Here is a 22,055-nt window from a genome sequence, read left to right as displayed (position 1 = left end):
GGAACATGGCCAGAAACGACCCCAAGCGCAACTCCTATCCATAGAGGCAGTGACTCCTTTGGGAGCCCCAGTCCTGCCCAGCCAGTGGATGGAGCATATGAGCCAGTGGCTGGAGACCAGGGCATCTAGTGTCCTGTACTAGCTGCAGGAAATGTCCACTCTGTGGCCTCCAACTCTGATTTTCACTGGGGTGCAGTGGAGTGCTCAGACTTGGGGTGAAATCCCAGCTCCACCACTGAGTTGCCGTGTGACCAGTGTGGGCCTCTGAGGTCCCAGCACCAGAAGAGATGGAGGCCCTTCTGCCTACCTTGGGTTGCAGCCGCTCCCCCTCCACCAGGAACTCAGCACTGCCCTTGGACACAGTTGCCAGCCCTTTCACCAGTCTGTGGCAGACGTTGGGTCCAATTCCAAAGCTATAGCACCTGGAGGAGGGGGACAAGAGAGGCTGCTACTTCCCATCCTCTCTGCCATTTTTGTCCCCTGATGGGGAAAGGGGCAGATCATGATCCAGCAGAGCTATCTCAGAGCTGGCCCCAGCTTCAGGTAGAGGGTGAGGGAGAAGAAAGAGGGCCATCAGTGGGCATTCACATTCACACATGGACAGCCCATCCCCTCCCGCCCCAGCGCAGAGTCGAAGCAGGTAGGACTTCTTCTGCCTAGACTGCTCTTTGAGACCTGGATGCAGAGGTGTGGGCATCTTATCCCTCCTGAACCACTGTGGGGAAAAGGCAAACTTTGAAGTTGGCCACACCATCCTGGAAGCAAAGCTCTGTAGGAATTGTGGGTCCCCTCTTCTCCTCCTGGCACTTTCCACGTTGCCCCAGTTCTGACATCCCCAGCCCAGGGCAGCCCAGAGTAACCGAACCCTAAACCTTCAGCCCTGTGCCCACCTGGTGGAGAAGGCATGGTTTCGCAGCAGCTCCAGCACTTTCCCGGTGTTGTTGACGGCACCATCTGTGATGACGAAGAGCAGCCTCGGGTGGCCTCGGGGCACTGGCTGCCGGATGACCCACTTGAGCGGGGAGAGAATGTTGGTGCCACCCATGTCAGCTTGCATTCTCCGGATGTTGTCACAGGCCTTGGCCAAACTCTCCTGCAGAGAAGGGTCATGGGCAGGGGGATCGTCCCCAGGGTCATTATATGGTGTGGAGACTCTAAGCCCCTTGGAGGATGAATCCTTTGTTTCCCAGGATCTTAGTTCAGCCTCACTGGAGCTGACTCACGTTCCCAGTTCCATCTCTGCCCCACGCACAGGAAGAATGGGTGGCCACTTTGGTGTGAGTCTGCCCAATAATACCACCTACCAATGCCCCAAATGCCACCATTCATGATGTATTAACCTACTGTTGTCCTTTCTTTGTTCCTCTTTCAAAATATAAACACCCCTGGAAAAGGTAGCGCATCAAGCCCTAACCGCCCAGCACAAATGAGGTTTCCTTTTCTGGTGAGTGAGGCAGGAGATATGGTGGAAAGACCACAAGACTAGAAATTTTAAGACTTGAGTCCTGGCCTGACTGTGGCACTAAATCCCTATGATACTCTGAGGAAACCATTTCCCCAATCTGGGTTTCAGATTTCCTCCCTCCTGGACCGACACTGTGAGACCCAACTGGCCAAGGATTCCTGCCACTGGATGGACGTCCCTGTAGCAAGGACAGATTCTCACTGGACATCAGATGTTTTCCTGCTCCTGACTCAGGAAGATGTTCCTCCAACATCCACACTTGGAGTAATGGAATATAACAAAAGTCTTAAAAAACTGTATATGTACCTTTGGAACCAGCAAGACTAGGCATTTATTCCAAGCGAATCATTAAGGATGTATGCGAAGTATTTGCTGCAAAGATAACTAAATAGAAAGAAATGGAGACAACTTAAATGTCCACCTGTAGCGGTTTAGTTAAATAAGTCGCAGCCTATCTGTGTAGTGAAATAGTAGGCAGCTATTGAAAATTACGTTGTAGATGAATACTTACTAGCATGGACACATGCTCATGATAGGCTGTCTTGTTAGAAAAATAGGTTGCAGAAAGTATGGGAGGTCTAACCCTACCTTTATTGAAAATGTATGTAAATGCTTAGAGCAAGAAGGGATTTATACTAAGCTCTTAACAGTGGTTTTTCTTTTCTTCTGACTGATCATGGGAGATTTTCAGATTTTTCATTTTGATTATCTAGATTTAAAAATTGTGGGACAATCAATATATATTATTTCTGTATTTAAAAAACTGACAAATAAGTTATTTTTAATTGAAAAGTCGCTCCTATGCCCTTCTTTCCTCCCTTCCCACCCGCCGTCTCTCTCTCCCTCCCTTCCATCCTTCCCTCCCTTCCTTCCTGTTCCTAGACCTGCGTAAGATGTCCGCCACCCTCCCACCTTTATTTTGGCTGTGCTTCATGGCTTGTAGGATCTCAGTTCCCCAACCAGGGATGGAACCTGGACCACAACGGTGAAAGCCCGGACTCCTAACCACTAGGCCACCAGGGAACTCCCTAGGATGCTCCCATTTTGAACATCCTATTGGGGCCAAGGGTCCTCTAGTTACAAACTGTTACCTTGAGCCCTGCAAGCGCCATTCTTAGTCCACTCGCTCACCTGTTCACTCCTCTATCCCTTGTTATTCACTCCTTTAGCACTCCTTGCATGAGTCTATCATTCTAATGAGATGGAGGCTTCAGTGAGTGGGAGGCCTAAGATATATCCTCTCCCTACCCCTTCCCTCTACCCCCTCCCAGCGTACATCCATATTTTGCCCCACATGATCTTTATTTTAAGGAGGGGGGAGGCCAGAAGACTGCCTACATGGAGATAGCCTCCCTTTGGTTCTTTGCTCCTGGCATCATCTAGGTTCTATATGTGTGAACAGGTTCTATGAGGGCAGGCCTCGGGGTTACCTCCTCTTTCCTCTTCCTTCCTTGCCTCTGTTTCTCACCACCTGACCCCTTCTGGTCCCAGCCATGCCCACTCCTTACCTCATTGTAGGTCTGACTGGAAGGGAAGAGGGTCTTAAACGTGGATCCAAACCCAATGACATTGAAGAGGCAGGCTGGCATGAGGCTCTTAAGAGCGACCAGCATGGCATCCTGACAGGTAAGAAAGGAATTTTTAGGATTCAGGAAGGAGTTCTTAGCTTGGCCATCACACAGCGTTGTTCTCATAGCAGCACAGAAGCAGCCTCCAAGTGGACCTTTCACCCTCTGTCTGCACCCAACATCACTTTCTCCCCCAGATAAAGAAATTCGCTGATGTTGACCAGAGGCTGAGCCAAAGCCATCATCATAAAAGTCCTCATCTGTGTAGCAAGTCTGATTTCTCAAAGCCATTCTATCACAGTTTTCCAGTTTCGTTTCACCTCCTACTGACCCTGAGCGGTAAGGAGAGCAGGGAGTGCCCACCGCCTTCCACCAAAACAAAACTGACGTCTAAGGGAGGCACGTGGCCTGGTCCGGGTCCCACTGGTGATGAAGTAGCCTTTTGCTTCAAGGTCTGTGAGCAGTAAAGAGTCTTAACCTATTTAACTATGCAACACCAGGAGACTTTGATCAAGGTATATTCTAAAAAATAATGACAAAGAGAGAAGGTGGAGGAGATGACAAGAGGGAAAATGATGATTTTGATGATAAAGATGATACAATGCAATGATAAATGTCAAGAATTACTATATGCTAGTAATTACTAATTACTCATTTAACCTCTGTAACACGTATGATAGCATAGCGGTTAAGGAGATACACTTTGAAGTTAAACGTATCTGGGCTTCAATCTCACCATACACTTTGAAGTTAAACATATCTGGACTTCAATCTCACCTTTGCTATTACTAACTTGACCTTGGGCTAGTTATATCACTCCTTTGAACCTCAGTGTGGCACACAGTAAACATTCAGTAAATGGTTATTATTACCAGCCCCATGAGATACATATCAGTATCAATGCCTCTGTTTTACAGATAAGGAAACTGAGGCTCAGAGGGTTAAGGAATTGCACTGGATCGTTAAACCTGAGAATAGGACTGAGGCTTTTGAAGCATAGCTCCGAGATCTTTATTTATGTTGGCCCTGCCTTGGCACAGAACTCAGGAATGAGTGGCTTTCCCTCATCCCTATAGAGTTATTGATGGCACCCCAGGGATCTCAGCATAGCTTCAGAGAAACAAACTGTTATACTCCAAAATCTTGAAGGAAACAGCAGCAAGTTGATCCTGGCAACTTTTACACCATGTGGCCTTCCAGGCTCTGCAGCCCTGCAGCCCCTCTTCCACTCCCCTCTGTAAATATTGATGTTAATGTTCTGTCCATCCCCTTTTGTTGCTTGTGTCAATATGTTTTGTTTTTCTGCAAAAGAAGTCAATGTGTTTATTTTTCATTAGTTACTGATGTGTGTTGCTGCTAGGAGGAGAGTCTGCTGGTCCATACGGATTGTCTCTGCTCGCACCTATTAGAATTTTAAAGCCATGTTTTTGGCAGCAAGTAGCAGCTGAAGAATGAGACCAGCTGCAGGAAATTAAATTGGCTGAACTTTCCCCTTTGGCATGGCTGTTTGGATTTCTATTCTCTCCTACCTCCCTAAGCCCAGTTTTTCCTACAACTTCAACCTAATGAGCTACCTAATGGCTCAAGCAACCCTTCAATGGCCTCATTGTCAGTGGGGAAAGGGGTGTGTGGCCTGAGTAATTTCTGCGACTTTTTCTAAACGGGACGCGTTTAGCAGAATGGATTGTGCTGATGCAAAGCCATTTGTGAAAAGGATGACCTCGAGCTCACTGAGCTGAACTGGAAAAGAAAGCAAGAGCGACTCCAAGGGGAAAGGGACTGAGATGTGAACCAAGTTATTGTCAGAGAATCCTGACAATAGGTCTCTAGCTCAGGAACTGGATTTCTACTCGTGAAACAGCTTCATCTCACTGGTGGTAACTGCCTGGAACACCGAGATGAGAAGGAGGTAGAGACTGAATCCAGGCTCAGCACTGAAAAAAAGTGTCATGGTCAATTACTGATGTCTGTCTGGGCTTGGAGGAGGGGAACAGAGGGATGTGTGACATATGTTTGCCCTCCTTGAATGAATCCTTCTTTCTTATTTTACAGAAAGAGTAAATGAAGCCAGAGTTGAGAATCAACTTGTCCAAAGCCACATAGTGAGTCAGTGGTAGAATTGACTCTGGAACCCAGGCATTGTTTTTCTCAGAGCCATGTAGCAGGAATGACAATCAGAGAAGAGAGGTTGTCTCAGTGGAAGAGTCTGTATAATTCCCTATTGGCAATGTAGGGAAAATGAGCACTGAATACAGAAGGTTCAGGTTCCCGCACCAGCTCTGTGATGTTGGGAAGAACATTTAGTGTCCTGGGGACTGAGTTTCCTTACCTGGAAAATGGCAGGGAAAATGGATTAAATGCTCTCTGAGAGATGTTTTAGGTCTGTGATCCTATGATACGTTAGAGTAACTGAAGAGATGTCTTACAAGTTGGTACAGCTGTGGAATGGAATACACATGGCCACACAGTCCTGGAGCATGCTTCAGCACTCCAGCACCGTGGACAGCTCCTTACTTCAATGCCTGCCTTTGATGGTGGGCAGGGGTGGGGGAAAAGGTACCAAGCAGTCCTGCATCCCAATGTCAAGAGGCTCAAACAAGAACTTGGATGTCATATATGACTGCTCTGTCATACTTCAAGACCAATCCCAGTCATAGCAAGGCTTAGGAGATAGCTGTCGTCACTGATCCCACTTAAGCCCATTCCTCCTGGCTCATTCTGTTGCTCTGGAAGTAAGAGAGACAAGGTTGGGAGAAGGACAAAATTTCAGGTGACAGCAGAGCCCTCTCCTTGTTCTCTCATCCCTTGCTCTCTTGAACTATGATCCTTTACTGAGTTCAATAAACAGCCACCAAGGGCTTTTTACACATAAACACAGAGCTAGAGCCCATGGGGAGAGGCGGATGAGAAAGAGCTGGTCCTTTTCCTTAATGAGTGGATAATTCCAGAGGAGGAGACAGACATCTGCACAACTAAAAATACAAGGAAGTGTTGGATAATGCCATAATTGTGGTGAATAATCTCCTCATGGAGATGGAACGCTTCTGGATGTGGGGCGAGGGTTTTATCACTCTTTCCCCTGAACTCCTTCAGAACCCTCCAAAGCATCAAGACCATGCTCCCAGGCAGGCTTGGCTAACAGGGCTATGCCCCTCACTTGACTGTGAGCTCCTTGAGGGCAGGAACTATGTTTACAAACTACCGTCTTTCCAGGTGGCCAAGCACAGGGCTTTGCACATATTAGGCATTTGAAAAAAAAAACCAAAAGAAGGATGAACCACGTCATTTCTACTGGATTCTACACATCCCTTGATGGCAGGGGCCATGTCCAATGAATCTCCAATGTCACGTGGTAGAAACAGTCAGACAGACAGATATGGGTTTAATTTTAGACCATGATCTTGGGTACATTACTGAAACTCTCAGGATGGGTTTTCCTGTTTGGAAAATGGTGACAATTTGGCCCACCTCATAGGATTATTGTCTGGATTAAACACCTAGCTGTGCATTAAGTGGCTACACAGTACCTGACCCACAGTAGGCGCTCAGCAAATGCTAGTTCCCTTCCTGTTTGCTCTGTATCCCTCTCCACCTAGTACCTAGTGAGGTGTTTTAGCCAGAACAGGGACACAACAAAGGCGTGTAGAATGCCGAGGGAAGCTACTGATCACTTCATCCCTTGTAAATGGACAGCAGTTAACCTCTGCTCAGATCACTTCAGGGGTTTATTTTGGGAGCGAGTTGAGTTTGGGTGGGGTTTCTGTTTAAACTGACATACCAAAAAGTTGTTCGTCATTTCTCTTAGCCATGGATAGTCATTTAAGGAACGGGTTCAGGTGTGGAAGGAGGGATGCTTGGGACAGAAAGTGCTGAGAAGCCGGGCACCCTGGGACCCTAGATCCTGGGGGTAGGGATCCTCTTAGAGGTACCTTGACTCGGTGCATGTTGGTCCCATTCATGCTGCCACTCCTGTCGATGAGGAAGATAAACTCGCCATGGGTCTTTCTTAGGTTCGGCTGGACTGACTGGAGGTCAGGACAGAAGTTGAGCATGATGACAGAATGGTGGGGAATGTCCTTATGGAGGCGTTTCCGGATGATTTCTGTCTGGAGGAGAAAGGGAAACTCTCTCACTTGGGCGTTCAAGGGGTCCAGAGCTACTCCTGGGGGTCGTGCTGGTCCCCCATTACTCTCCAAGTCTTGTCAGGATCCCACTCACCCTCTGTGTGAAAGACTTCCAGGTTGACCCTACCTGGCTCTTCTGCTAGACATTCACAGGTTGCAGCAACAGAAAGGCCTAGGTTTGAACCCCAGCTCTGTCACCGTCCAGCTGTGTGATATTGGGCAAGACCTTCCTCTGGGTCTGACTCTTCTTTGTAAAACGGGGCAAACAATGTCCATTTCTCAGGGTGGTTCTGAGGATGAACTGAGCTGGCACGCAAATGGGAAGGTCCTGGCACACGTGCAGGTCCTCAGTTGAATAGTGGTTTCTTTCCCTTTCACACCCAGGGGATAAGCCACTCTCTGGCTCATTTTGGCTGTGAACTTGGATTCTCTGGTTTATTGATTCTCTCCCACTGATAACTTCCTACTCATGCTTCAAATTTTACCTCTTTGGAAAACCTGCCCCCATCTTCCTGGTGGACTTAGTTTCCTCATCCATGAAATGAGGACAAGAGCACATACCTCACTGAGTTGTATGGACTAAATGCAATGCCTGTGAGACGGCTTCCCAGCAGAGAGATTGCCTGCACAGCAGCCATCTACGCTCTTGCTCCTGCCATTACTATTTGTCATGGGGACCCAGGCATGTCTCACACTGTGAGTTTTTGCTCATCTCTCTGTCTCCCCTCTAGCTCGGGGGCTACTTGAAGGCAGGTCATGCTCGAGTCTCTTGCATCGCCAGGGCTTAACATAGAGCTTGGTGCAGAGATGGGCTCAGTAAACATTAAAGGAAGGACAGCACCAGAGTTCTGTATCTTTACATGTGTCCTCTTAGTTGGCCTTGTCACACCACTACTGAACTGTCCTCGACTCTCTGGTCACTTTGCACCGAATCTCATTTCCTCTCTCCTCACTCTGCCGCCCTCTCTCTCCACCTCTACTTTCTCTGTCTCTGTATCTGACTGTCTCTGCGTGTACATATCTCTCTTTGTCTATTTCTCAATTTCTGTCTATTTGGGTCCCTTTCTCAATTCAGTAGATGACATCATCACCTGCTCAGGTGTTCAAACCAAAGACCTAAGAGTTGTCCTCGATTCGTCTCTTTTCCTCACCCCACGCATCCACTCCTTCAGCAGAGGGCTGTCTGTTCTGCAGCTAAAATACATTCTGAACTTGTCCTCTTCTCTCTGTCTCCGCTGCAATCACCCAAGCGCAGGACAGTACCATCTCTTGCCTGGATCTTTGCAATAGCTTCCTCCTGGCCTGATTCCTCTACTTTTATTTCCCCGTGGTCCCTTCTATAGAGAGAAGGCAGTGTGATCTTTCTTGTTACTCTCTTGCTTAAGCAATAGTTTCCCCTCACACCTTGTACCAGGGCTCATGAAGCCCCCCTAAGGACTGACCCCTGCCTACCTGTCCACCTCATGTTTGCCCTACATTTCAGCCATTCTGGGCATCTTTCTGTTTTCCAAACTCATCGCCATTATTCTGCTTTCCAGTTCTTTGTGTGTTCCTCCAACGCTTCACAATCCACCGGGTCTCATATTCAGACAGGCTTTCTCTAAACACCTGGCTGAACAGCACCCGGTACTCATCACTCATTATCATATCGTCCTGCTTTGTGTTTCACAGCCCCCGGCCCTCACCTAAACAGATCTTTCTCATGAGTTTGCTTCTTGTCTGTTTCCCTGTGCTAGAATATAAGCGCCATGAGGAAAGGATGTGTCATTTTCAGTGCTTTCATCCTAGTGCCTAGAACATATTGGGCACTTAGTGTTTGTTGAATGAATAAATGAGAGGATGAATCTGTGTGGGTCTTTTTGTCTGCTACTGATCTATGTGCATCAGTTTTTTTGTCTTTCTGTCTCTCTCTGCATCTCCATCTCTCATACATAATGTCTCCCCCTGTGTCATTTGCCCCCTCTTTGCTAAATCGCAGTTTTTGACAGTTCATCCCACTCACTCTTCCTGATTGATGCCTCTGGATGCCCTCCTCCCTCCCACTGGGAGCTCCTTTGCCAAAAGCCACTGCCCAGCCTGGCCCTTTTGACGACAGAGCCCAAGGCAGCAATAGCCACATCTGGTAGTGACAGGAGCCCGATTTTTGCCTCTCCGAGGCATGGGGTGGGGGTCCGGGCTCAGGATCCTCTGATGTCTTGAGCTCCCATTATCCAGTTACAATAAACTCATCACTTCTTAGCAGCTGTGGGTTGATGGCTGTCATCCCTGGAGCTCATGAGGATACAGGGTATTTGCATAACCAACCCAAGGTGGCAAATTAATTCTCATTTGCCTCAGTGGTCCCAGAGCTAATTGATTTAAGGCTTGGCAGGCACGCCTGGGAGGCTCACTGCCAACACCCCTTGCCCACGTGCTGCAGTTCTCAGAGCTGAGTGGCACCCCCGGCATTCCCACCACCGCTATGGGAGCCTGTCTCCAGCCTTTTCACCCAACTGACTCATCTGGGTGAGGGGGCACCTCTGGGAAGACAGGTGTTTCCAGTGGGGTCTCTAACGTGGGGATGGGCATTGAGCCACCTACACCTTCCTTTCGCCAACTCCCCTACCCCCCACAAAGCAGGGGATCCAGTGGGATCTCTACCGAAGGGAATGATGTCATCAGCTGTAAGTTATCTCCGCGTTCTCCTCTGTTCCTCTGCCAATCAGGCCAGCAGGAACGGGGGGCCCTTACATCCAGCACAATTGCCCCACATGAGCAAGGCAAAGTCCTTAGCCTCTTTGTCACCAAAGACAACTCCCTTTTCCCAGCTCACCAGTTATTTTGGGTGCTAAACCTCAGTTTTCTCATCTCAAAAGGGGAGACAATAAAAAGAAGTATCCCGCGATTCTTAAGCCTACCTTGGCACTCAGGACCCGGCTCGATGTGCAGGGTCACGAGCAGGAGGGAGGCTGCGGTGGTGGCTTGTGGCTGTGGCTCAGCATCCTCCTACCCCCTTCCCCACCCCCAACCCCTTGCTGATGGAGCCCTAGCCTTTCACTTCGTGGGGGAGGGGCGGGCAGAGGGAAAGGATCTTTCTCAGGCTTTCCCTGCTCTGCCTTTATTCTTTACCTAATAGCAAGCAGGGATACCAGAGGCAGGAAGAGCAAGAGACCCATTCAGCAGGTGGGAAAAGGGAGGCCCAGGAGTAGAGATGGAGCCGGGAGGGCACCCGGCTGTAGGGTCCTTGATGCCTCTTGGGGGTGGATTAGCCTGGAGGAGACCAAGGTTTTTTCTGCCACCAGCCTAGAATTTTGCCTGGCTTAGGCACCTTGGTGGCACTAGGAACAGGTGACCTGGCAGGAAGCAGGAGGGCAGTGCCAGGGTGACTGCTGCATCTGGACGTCCACTTTCCCTCTGCCACCAGCTTGCTGTGTGACCTCGGGCAAGTCACACCCACCCCAACCCCAGGTTCAGGCTCCTCATTGGTCCAGCAAAGACCAAGTCCCCGGTGCCACCCCAGTTCTGCCACCCCTGATGTTGCTTCAGTCACCCTCACCTTTCGCTCTGCACTGCTGTCCTTCTTCACCCCTTTAATGAAATCTGTTCTTCCCTTCAAGTGCTGGTCAAACTCTCCCAGGGTCATGTCCCCTTTCTCCATCAGGACATGTGGCATGTAGGGCTCTGCAGAGATGAGATCAGCTCTTGGCACTTGCCCGAGGGTGAGGGTGATGCTGGGGGCCTTGGTGGAGTGGCAGATCTTCACAGTGCGGAGGACTCCCAGTTGGAAAAGGGGGATGGGATCCCTGGCTGCTTGAGGCAGTGTGGGACCCTGAGAAGACTCCTTAGCTGGGAGGCAGGAGAGCCTAGTGGCTGTGGGTGGTTCACTGCCCCTCCCTGGGCCTCAGTGTACCCATCTGTAAAATGGGAGTGATTCTGGGCTCTGATCTTTTTGCATCTAAACATTCGATGAATTCTTAAAGAGACAAATGAGTTGCTCCCTGAGAGTTCAGAGCTGCCAGGGTCTCATGGAGCTTAGGGTTTCAAAGATCTCTGCTCAGCTGGCCTGGGGGCAAAGTACACCACTGGGTGGATGAGACCCTGGGGTCTCAGGAGCTAGAATGGGGCAGGAGACACTCAATTCTGCCAGTTAGCGCTAAGTTTCCCAGGCGGCAAGTAGTTGGTCTCCTCCTCTGTCACGCGCCCCTACCCTCTCAGTGGCCACTGGGTGGGGGGCCACGTGTCTGTGCCCCATGGGATCAGCACCTCCTCCCTCCCACAGGCATCCTGGGGGCCCCGCCTGGTGCACAGTACCGCTGGGGTGGATGAGGATCTCCACGGGCCGGTCGAAGGTGTGCCTGTTGGCCAGGGTGATAATGATACTCTTGGCGGAGCTTGCGGACGGGGAGGCGTCAGCTCGGATCTCGTGGGTGGGACTCTCCACCCCTGAGTGGCACAGAAAAGTGGGGTAGGCTCAGGAGTCCCCGGAGAGAGAGAAGCTTGTTGGGGGACCCTGAGAATCAGGCCAGAGATGACTGGCACTCCAGCGCCCTCAGGGGCTCCTGACCTGCTGTGTAAAACCGGGGACAGGTCTTCTCAATTTCCCCGTCTGCAAAAGGGGGGCTTAGCTAGATGGGCTCTAATGGCCTTTCCTGCCCTGACCTCAGGATCCAGTGGGGGTCAAAGGAATGGCTTCCTCACAGGGCACAGAAAGACAGAAAGAGCTCCATGCTCCATCGGTGGGCACTCCATAAACGCCTCTTGTGTTGGGATGTCCTGCTGCTCTGGGAGAACCCTTGTTGACAAGAAACCACATCCTAGTGTCTCTTTAAAACCTTGACTGGGTGGGGGAGGGGAACCATCAGAACAATGGTACCCGCCTCTGGCCGCTTGTTAGAATCGCCTGGGAACTTTTAAATGTTCCATTGCCCAGGACTCACCCAGACCAATGTCGTCAGAAGCTCTGGGTGGGGGGCGGGGGGCGCGGAAACACCTGGGAACTTTTTTTTTTTTTTTTTTTTTTGCGGTATGCGGGCCTCTCACTGTTGTGGCCTCTCCCGTTGCGAAGCACAGGCTCCGGACGCGCAGGCTCAGCGGCCATGGCTCACGGGCCCAGCCGCTCCGCGGCATGTGGGATCTTCCCGGACCGGGGCATGAACCCGCGTCTCCTGCATCACCAGGCGGACTCTCAACCATTGTGCCACCAGGGAAGCCCTGCCTGGGAACTTTTAAATGTTCCAATGCCCAGGACTCACCCCAGACCAATGTCATCAGAAGCTCTGGGGTGGGGTCTAGGTGGTGGGATTTGGAAAGTTCCCCAGCTGATTCTGCCATGCAAGGGGAAGAGCAGGAAGCAGCTTTGTGGCTGTGGCTCCAGAAGAAGACCGAGGACCGTGGACTCCGGACGGCCATGTCCTCGTGGACATTTCCCTGGGGAAGCCATTGAGGTGAGGGTGGGGACAGCCTTGAAACCTGTCCTTGGGAAAGACTCATCTTGGGCCGCATGCTGGGGAGCAGGAAACGGGGGCGAGGGACATGAGCTTCAGGCTGTCTTCCATCTGGGCTGGCCAGCTTTCCCTCCCTCCCCTTCCTTTCCCCACCCCGCCGTGGCCTCGAATCTTCTTTCCAGCCCCATCCGGGTCTAGGCAGCTCCCTCTCACCTGAGAGCAGGCAGGGCCCACGGATCTCCAGCTGGAAGTTGAACTCGTATTCCATGGGGTTGGACACATCGGTGTCCAGGAGAGTCGCCAGGCTCAATTTGTTCCAGGAGTCCAGGTCCTGGGGGCCGAAGCAATGCTTGTCTTTGTTGGGAAGGGGGCCGAGAGGCGGAGGAGGCGGCCAGTCAGGGCTGAGGCAGGGGGGAGAACGAGAAGACATGGAGAAAACGGCAAGTCCCAGGCAGCCCTGGCACCCCAGCAGCCCCACCCAAAAAGGGGCTGAGGGGCTTCCTTCCACCCCAGATGCTGACAGTCTCACTCAGCCTGCCTGCAGGGAGAGCCTGGATTCAGACCTAAGGTACCACTACCTACGATGGATGGGCCAGGCACCAGGCATGGGGGCTCACACTGTTCTCACCACGCCCCCAGAGGAAGGCCTCAGAGCCCTCATCTCCCCCCCCCCCACCACGTGGGGAAACCGAGGCTCAGCTACATGAGGTCACTAGCCTAAGTTGCCACCACTGGGACTCGGCAGTGTACATCCTCACCCGGGTCTCTGTGGCTCGGCCGTGAAGCATTTTACATACGTCACATCGCTTCTGGAATACCTGCTCTGTCTCTGCAAGCTGGGGACCCTCGCATAAAGCCACTTCTCTGAGTCTTGGTTTTCTCATCATTGAATGGGGATAATAATGACACAGCCGTCTTGAGCAAGCGCTTAGCAAAGTGTCACTGCTGAACGCTCAGGTCTCTATCTTTGTCATCCCTCACCCTGTCTCTGATTCTGCTCTATTTCCCTCCCCTCTATGGTCATGCCTTCTGAGGTCTTTGATACATGCTCTGAATATGCACATATTTTTGTAAAAGACACCATGACTTTCGGTTGAAAAGAAAGCTTTGTATTAGGAATCTCATTCAATTGCTCCCCTTTCTTTCACCCAACACTGTGTCTGTAAGCTCTGTCCAAGTGGCTGTCTGCAAAGCAAAGTCTTTCCTGCTGATGTGCTATGGCTTGGGGCCATCTGTTATATTGTATGTATTTCTTCCTGCCTTCACCTCCCTGTGTTCACAGACGCCAGCACCATGAACATCTTCATCCATGTGTTATGGTTGGATGTATAAAAGGATTTCTCTGGGATCCCTGGGTCAAAGGGCACACACCGAGTATTGCCCGAGATTGCTTTCCAGGGTGGCTGGGCCAGTTTCCACTTCCATAAGCAATGAACGAGAGTTTCCTTCTCTCATCCCCACGAACACTTGGTATTATCTATTTTTCTTATTTTTTTCCCATGTCCCTCTATCTAAGCAACTTTGAGGTTCATCAGAATTGGATGCAGGCGTCTCCCAAGAGCATCTCTGTTAACTCTGCCTGCTTTAACAGGCAGGAATTAGCTTATCAGGGCCACCTCAGGGGCACCGGGGACTGCTTGGCCTCTTGTTCCCTGATCCACCAAGGTCTTGAATGTCCCCAGGTCTGCTAGGTCCTGCCTCTTCCAAGCACCTGGCTTGGCGCCTATGGCAGCATTTATATAGATGACACACGAGCTGGTGTTCCCTGACCTGAGACTGGCTGGTGCCACCAGCTTCTCTGTTGTACCAACAAGTGTCCTCACTCCAGATTTCGAGGCCCTACACAGGCTGACTCTCCCACTTTGCTAGAGTCTTACTAGCCTTCCAGCTGCTCTTCCAACATACCAAGTCTGTTGCTGCCTCAGGGCCTTTGCACTTACTGCCCACTCTGCCCCCTGCCCCGAATGTTCTTCTTCCAGTATACTTCCATGGCCAGCCCCCTTCATTCAGATCAGGCCTCAAGTGTTGCCTAAGCCCTGTCTATTCTAGCGAAACTAGCACCCACCCCATCCTGTCCCCCTCTAGCCTCTGTAGCAACTATCTCCATAGAGTTCATCACCCAACAAATGACATGTTTGTGGGCTTATTACTTTATTGTCTGTCTCCCCCCTTAGAATGCTAGCCCCACGAGGGCAGGGACCTTGTCTGTCTAGTTTACTGCTGTATTCCCAGCACCCAAAACAGTACCTGCCCCATGGTAGGTGTTTAATTACTATTTGTGGTGTGGTTGAGGAGTGCCCTCTGGGCTGGCCCCATGTGGGAGGCTAAAATAACCCCTCCCCGTCAGGTCACCTTGAGGTCAGCACTTTAACTGGTGGTGTCCAGGGGTTTGCTGTCACTGTCCTCTGTGTCCCAGTGGGCACGCGCTCCCAGCTGTCCCCATAGCCCAACCAGGGTATGTATGAAACTCCTAGATACATACGGTACATCTTCCCAGATTTCAACTTGGCTCAAAGATTCAGGCTCAAAGCTGGGGAGGGGGAGTTAAGTAGTTTAACTGGTAATTAATTCAAGTGTTGTTTTTCTACCACAGTGGTGCTAATATATTGTGGAACAGATTTTGTTTTTTAATGACACGAATTGAATGATAAGATACACGACTTCAAAAGACATCTCCTGTATGCATCAGGCTACTTTAAAACTGGCATCCTCTCTCCCTGCAGAGGAAACGCTAGTCCCCCTGGGCTTACAGGTGGGAAAATGGGAGGAGCCCCAATCTCAGCTGCAGGTGCCTCAGGCTGTGACCCAACCCCTTTTCCCTCCTCCCCCACCGGGGGAGTATAGAGAAACTGTCCTGGAGTGTACCCTCCCGGCCCTGCAAAGCAGAAACTAGCACACCATTGTAAAGCAATTATACTCCAATAAAGACATGTAAAAAAAAAAAAAAAAGACTCCTTGTTGCTTCGGGGAGAAATCCAAAGTCTGCCAGGGCCACCGGGTGTCCTGTATCTCTGCAGCCTCATCTCATGTCACCTGTCCTTCAGTCCCCCTCTGTGGCCCTGTCCTTGCTGCCTCAGGGCCTTTGCCCCTGCTGTTCTCACCTATAGGAACGCTTCTCTCTGTGCCTATATCCACCCCCCTCCTGGCTCAGCCCTCAGCTGAAATACCACGCCTCAGAGAAGCCTGACCAGGCCCCCAGACCCCCCACTCCCCGGTTGGGTCCCTCTTTTATACTCTTCGCCAATGAACCTCTCCTTTACTGTACTTTTCACATAATTAATTATGCATGCAAGTTCATAAACAGTTCACATTTGTTGTGTTATCTGTTGGATAATGATCTCTCCCACCAAGTTCCAAAAAGGCAAGGGACCATGTGGGTTTCGTGTCCTCTGGGTCCGTAACACCCCCTCCCCAGTGTCTAGCACCTAGGTGCTCTGAAAATACCTCTTGAGTGCATTAAAAAAAAAGCCTGGAAATTCTGATACCAAGCTGTCCAAATCCTAACACTTCTGACCAGTACCAACACAGAGCATTTCAGGGAGATTCTTCAGTGCTCGAAATGTGAGCAGGGGAGGGACAGTTACTGAGACGGGGGCAGCTACAGAGCTCAGCCTCACCTCCTATCCTTCCCACCGGCCCATCTCCCTGCTGCCCCCGGGACTCTGGCCTTGTTTGGGCAGGGGCTCCTCACCCATGGGTCTGTTGGTTGGAGGGGCCAGTGCTCTCGGTGCAGAACTGAGGCACGGTTGGGGCGCAGACAGCAGGTAGTAGGACTCTCACAGCCCCGCTGGGCAGCGTCGGGAGCTCCGAGGAGGTGCTGACAAAGATGGTGACGTTCTCCATAGGGGCGATTGTCCCCAGGTTGACCACAAAGAGGATCCGCTCCAAATCCTCGTCCAAAGCCACCTTTCCTGGTGTGCAGGAAGGAGGGATGATGCAGAATGTTTCCTCAGTGCCAGGCCTGGCGTCAGGTACTGTGCATACATTCTCTCCCAACCCTTCTACGCTTGCTGTGTGTTAGGTTAGAGCAGTCTGTTCTGCTGATGGGGAAACTGAGGCTCAGCGTGTGGGTGCAACTTGCTCAAATTACTCAACAAATAACTGATTTATTGAACCAGGATCTGAACCTACATGGGTCTGATGCCAGGCCTGTGCACTTTCCACTGTCTCCTGCGGGGATTGGGAGACTGGAACCCACAAATCCCCAACAGAGGGTCACATCTCTATCCGCAGACTCTATGTCCCCCCGAGAATCACGTTGGAGCATTCCCCCCTCCCCCAGGATCCATGCTGTCTCCTTTCATCTGAAAGGCCCATCCCTCAGTCCTTCTTAGCCCATCCTACCCATCCATCCAACCCCTCCATGAAAGCCTCCCTGGTCCCACCTGGACCGCTCTTTCCCTCCTCTGACATTATCTGGACCGCTTTTGGCATAGCCACTGTCAACTTCCTATCGTGGTCCCTACCAGGCATGTCCTAGCTATTCTTCCAGGCTGGGAGAAGTCCTAAAATCTTGCGGGAAACTTTGCATCTCACATCGTGAGTGTTCATTAAAAGATTCTTGAACATCTCCATGATCAGGTGAACAAACTTCACCTCCATCATAAATCCAATGGTAAGAATCTCATATCATATGATCCTTGGTCTGGACTCAAGCCTTGGCTCTGCCACTGACATGCTGTGTGACCTTGGGCCAGTCGCTCACCCTCTCTGAGACGCAGTAGCCGCAGTAGCAGGCATCAGTAGCCATGCTGTGAGTACCTACTCTGTGCCAGGGGCTGTGATGGGTGTTCTGCATGCTCTTTGTTGAGATTTGGACGCATAGGATTATTAGTTACAGTTTACAAATGAGGCTTAATTTCTTATCTGAGCTTGCAAGCAACAGGATAGGCAGTCAAATCCTGGTGTGACTGATTCTACAACCTCTGAGCTTAAATGACATGCTCTTCTGTTTTTTAGAGATATCTCAACAATCCTTCTGTTGCCTCCTTTGAGCCTTATCACTCTTTCCAGGTGAGAACAGAAACAATTACCTCTATTTTCCAGATAGTAAGGTGAGGTTCAGAGAGGTTAATTATTGGCCTGAGGTCACACAGGATTCCTGACTCGTAGTGTAGTGCTCTCTCTACCCTATCCCATTGCTGCCCTTTCAGTCTGCCTGAGACTCCAGCCATGCCCAGGCCCTGCCACAGCCTTTCTGGCCTTCTTACCTGCAACAGTTGTAGCTCGGAGGCCAGTGGCATCTAAGTGGCCACCCTCCATCTTGGCTTTGTCCTTGATCTGTACTGTCACGACTCGGTCGGCAATGACTGCCTCAAAGCCGATCACCGTGGTGTACTCATCCAGTGGGTATACAAAGAGACCTGCCAGAGCAGGGTCCAGCATTGCGGGGTGCCCCAGACCCACTCTGCATGCCCCACCCCGGAGAAGGAACTGGAGCCTTTGGTCTGCCATCCGAGTGGATGGTACTCACTGCCACTTGGAGGACTCCAGAGAGAACTTGGGCTGGGGCCTCCCGGTTCTGGGGGCTGGGCAGGAGATGCACAGCCGCAGGCTCTGTGTCAGCTGCAGGGCAGCTGGAAAGGGACGGCTGCTCCCCTGTCCCAGCCAACTCTTACTCTGCTGGCCTGTGAGGCCGGTGTGACCAGGGCTTCTGATTTTTCAAGAGAGAGTGGAAATCTGGATTTTTACGTGACCTGATGTGTGGGACGAATAAGACACCTCTGTGTGGTGGTCCCGTGCATGGCACCCAGGAGCTGGGGCTTTGGAGGAATAGGGCTAGGGTTCTAATCTGGGCCCTGCCCCCTTCCCCAGTCTGGTGACCTTGGATAAAAACATTTAGCATCTCTACGCCTCACAGCCCCATCTGTAAAAATGGGGATAATAGAGCCAAACTCAGGGTCGTTATGAAAATGGAAAAACCAGCCACCACTTATTAAACTACATCCCCCATAGTGCGTGCCCTACATCTTTATATCTCAGTGCTTCTCGAACTTCAAGAGCACATGAATCACCTGGGGCTCTGGTTAAAATGCAGATTCTGGGGCTTCCCTGGTGGCGCAGTGGTTGGGGGTCCGCCTGCCGATGCAGGGGACGCGGGTTCGTGCCCCGGTCCGGGAGGATCCCACGTGCCGCGGGGCGGCTGGGCCCGTGGGCCATGGCCGCTGGGCCTGAGCGTCCGGAGCCTGTGCTCCGCAACGGGAGAGGCCACGGCAGTGAGAGGCCCACGTACCACAAAAAAAAAAAAAAAAAAAAAAAAAAAAAAAAAAAAAAAAAAATGCAGATTCTGACTTAGTGGTTCTGGGACAGGGCCTGAGATTCTGCATTTCTAACCAGCTCTGGGTGATGCCGATGGCTGGGGTACCACACTCAGAGGATCAGGGTCGTATCTCATTTCATCTGCCCGCTAACATGAGGGCAGCACAGTGTCGGGCCCATGGTGAATGCTCCACAAATCCCAGCTTCCCAACCCTCAGTTTCCGCATCTACAAAATGGGGGGACTGTCCTTTCTGCACGTGGAAAGCCAAAGGACTGTCCCAGAGCTGTTCAGTAATTTAGTCCCTGGGTTCCTCGCGGGTCTCACTTTAAGCCACCCTCTATAGGTTTCCTTGAACAGAGGAAAAGTGTCATTTGCTCTGCCCAGGAGGTTTCCACAGGGAGGAGACTTTCCCTTGCAGGTTTCTTTTGGGAACTGAAAGAGTTTCAGAAGCTCAGGTCAGGCTGGAGGGTGGTGCCCCGAGACATGAAGTTTGGGGGTTAGGAGGCCCCCGTCACTGTGGATGAGAAGAGATGCTAACCATAACAAGCCTTTACGCAGAACCCTCCTGGCCAGCCTTCCCATAACTCCCTTCCTTAAGTGCAAGGAGAGGAGTGTAATTTACAAACATCTCTTGCAGGGGAACGCCGGTCCACACTCCTGACTGCCTTGCACTGATGACTCATTTGCACACTGTTTTCCATTTTATGCTGTCCTTCCTCATGTATTACCTCATCTGTCCCTCCTGCAAACCCTGGTGTCCAAACAGGTGCAGGAGCACCCTGATGTCGAGAAGGACAGTGGCTTCCCCAAGGTCACGGGGACGAGAGCCACACCTACGACCGGGAGCTCCTGGCTTCCACTGAGTCTGGACGCCTCTCCTACTGTGAGGCTCACTGGGGAAAGTGGAGGACTGACTATCTGACACAGGTGGGCATGTCTCGTGAACATAAATAGGGCTGGGACAGTGGGCTGGGGCCAAGCCCCAACGTGGGTTCGAATCCTGAGCTGACTTGCTACCAGCTTTAAGACCTGCGGGGCAGAAGCAGTATTCCTGTTTCGCAGATGTGGAAACTTGAGACTCAGAGAGGTGACGTGACTTGTCCAGTGTCAATCAGCTAATACATGTCAGGATGGGGATTCTGCTTGGAGGAGCAGGTGGTCCTGGGGAAGCACCAACAGGGATCCTTACCCTGGAAGGGCTGGGCTTCCAGGTTGCCATAGGTGAGGGAGGCGGTGAGACCCAGGGCGTAACCACTGACAAAGGAGGTGACGTCGGATGCGGTGAGGGGCAGGGCTGCCCCTGTGATCTGGTTCAGCAGACCAGGCATCTTGATGGCTACTCAGCCTTCAGGGCCTGCAAGAGACAGGAAGGCAGGAAGTGGGGAGAGACCTCCCATCCCTCCCCAATTCAGTTCTCCCACTTCAGCCCCCACAGGAAGTCAAAGCATTGTTCTCTTCACTTCCCCCAACTACTTCCCACTCAGTGACCCACAGTGACTCTTGACCACCCCTCAGAAGAGAAGGAGTGGTCATTCCGTTTCTTTCCATTTCACAGTAGAGAGACTGAGGCCTAAAGACACGTGACCTGCCCGGATTCACTCAGTGGGTGGGAGCGCAGGCAGGGTTAGAGCCCAGGCAGCCTCGTGTCCAACCTGAGCTCCTCCATGGCAGTGCTCTCCTAGCTCCGGACGGGAGTCCAGGGGCTCTGATCCCACCCCTTTGTCAGTCCTGTGCTCTCTGAGCCTCAGATGCTTCCTCTGCAGAATGAGACGATTGAAATAGCTCACCAAGCCCCTCGTTCGCTGACTTCAGTGAATCTACCCACTACAGTCAACACTTGGGGTGTAAGGGAAGTGAGAAACACCCACCCCCACCACTCCAAAGATACTAAAGTGAAAAGAGCCACCATCCCTCCAGGTGTGCAGACCAAAAGCCTGGGGGCCGTTCTCGGCACCTCTTTTTCCCACCCCCACACCTAAGCTATTGCCAAAGATCATGATTTATCTCTGGGAAGACCCTGGCATCCATCCATGCCTTTGCTCCTCTGCCACCAACATCCCTGCCCCGGCCATCACCATCTATCTCCACCTGGGCCGCAGCTCCTACCTGGCCTCTTGAATAACCCCGGAATCCATTCTCTACCCAGTGGCCAGAATGAACAGACCAACACACAAGTTGGACAGATTTCCATCACCCCCGCCACCCTCTCTCACCCACCAATGGTTTCCTATTTCTCCTAGAATAGAGACCAAAACCTTTTAAAGTTTTGGCCTAGAGCCCTGTGTGATCTGGCCCTGCCTGCCTCTCTAGCTGATCTGTCATCATGTTCCCAGCCACACTTTGTGTGTCTCCCAGCTTCCATGCCATCCCTCAGATGTGTCCTGTGCTCTCTCCACCTTTGCACTTGCCGCACTCTACCTGGAAGGCTCACCCCATGACCCACTATAAACTAGTGACCTCCTATTTTCCTTCAGTGTCAACTCAGGGCCCCCCTTCGCCGGGAAGCCAGTCCACGCATGCCCAGCATCCTTTCTCTGCCTCTTACAGAGCCGAGCTTCTCTCCCTCTGAGCACTTCCATTAGTTTGTAAGGATGCATCTTGTTCCCGTGAGATGACTTGATTCACATCCGTCATCCCGTTTGGAGTGCACGCCCCTGGAGGCCAGGTCTATTTTTGCTGCCCATGGCATTCTCAGTGCTGATTGAATGCATAAAAGAATGTAAGACTGTCATTATTCCAACACCAAAGACTTCGGAGCGCTTCTCAGGGCAGGGTATCGATTCTCTATGAGGTTCCTGAGACCCTCCCAGGCAATCACCTGCCTTCATGAGGTGGGGTGGGAGTGGGAAGCAATGTCAAACAGAGGGTGTGGAATATGAATTTGAGATTCTTTCTGGATCTTTCTCTCAGTGATGTACGTTCCAGGCAAAGCTGCAGCGGGCTGGTAGCCTGTTGCCATTTATTTGCAAAAGGCTGTTCAGTGAGTGCTGTTTACTCTGCCTTTGCTCTGAGAAGGGAACTCTTTGCTTCTATGTCCTCCTTGTGTCCCCAAGCAAGGATCCTCAGGTAGGCCAGCAGTGTCTTTTTAATTATGTTCTCTCTGTGGCTCCGGCCCAGACAGCTCTCAGCCCTGGCGTATCTGCAGTGGGCTGACTGACAGTAGGAGGAAGGTAAGGGGCTGGGAGGGAGCGGCTGTATCCCCAGCTGCCTTCTTT

General features: G+C 51.4%; 1 protein-coding gene across 1 annotated transcript in view; it reads right to left on the bottom strand.

Moving 5' to 3' along the window:
• Positions 1-20,168, bottom strand: part of VWA5B1 (von Willebrand factor A domain containing 5B1) — a 40,609-nt gene extending 20,441 nt beyond the window's left edge. Inside the window, exons 1-11 of the mRNA XM_065887928.1 lie at positions 20,030-20,168; positions 17,771-17,943; positions 16,272-16,528; positions 15,639-15,648; positions 12,794-12,929; positions 11,448-11,579; positions 10,693-10,817; positions 6,963-7,139; positions 2,974-3,084; positions 891-1,093; positions 308-422 (exon numbers count right to left, since the gene is read on the bottom strand). Of these exons, the coding sequence (XP_065744000.1) occupies positions 308-422; positions 891-1,093; positions 2,974-3,084; positions 6,963-7,139; positions 10,693-10,817; positions 11,448-11,579; positions 12,794-12,929; positions 15,639-15,648; positions 16,272-16,528; positions 17,771-17,943; positions 20,030-20,168 (1,578 nt within the window). The remainder of the gene's footprint in view (positions 1-307; positions 423-890; positions 1,094-2,973; positions 3,085-6,962; positions 7,140-10,692; positions 10,818-11,447; positions 11,580-12,793; positions 12,930-15,638; positions 15,649-16,271; positions 16,529-17,770; positions 17,944-20,029) is intronic.
• Between the last annotated feature and the right edge of the window lie 1,887 nt (positions 20,169-22,055).

The sequence above is a fragment of the Phocoena phocoena genome, chromosome 1, assembly GCF_963924675.1.
Source record: "Phocoena phocoena chromosome 1, mPhoPho1.1, whole genome shotgun sequence".
Lineage (NCBI taxonomy): Eukaryota > Metazoa > Chordata > Mammalia > Artiodactyla > Phocoenidae > Phocoena > Phocoena phocoena.
Note: the sequence above shows the minus strand (reverse complement) of the source record. Positions and strands in the feature narration are given on the sequence as shown.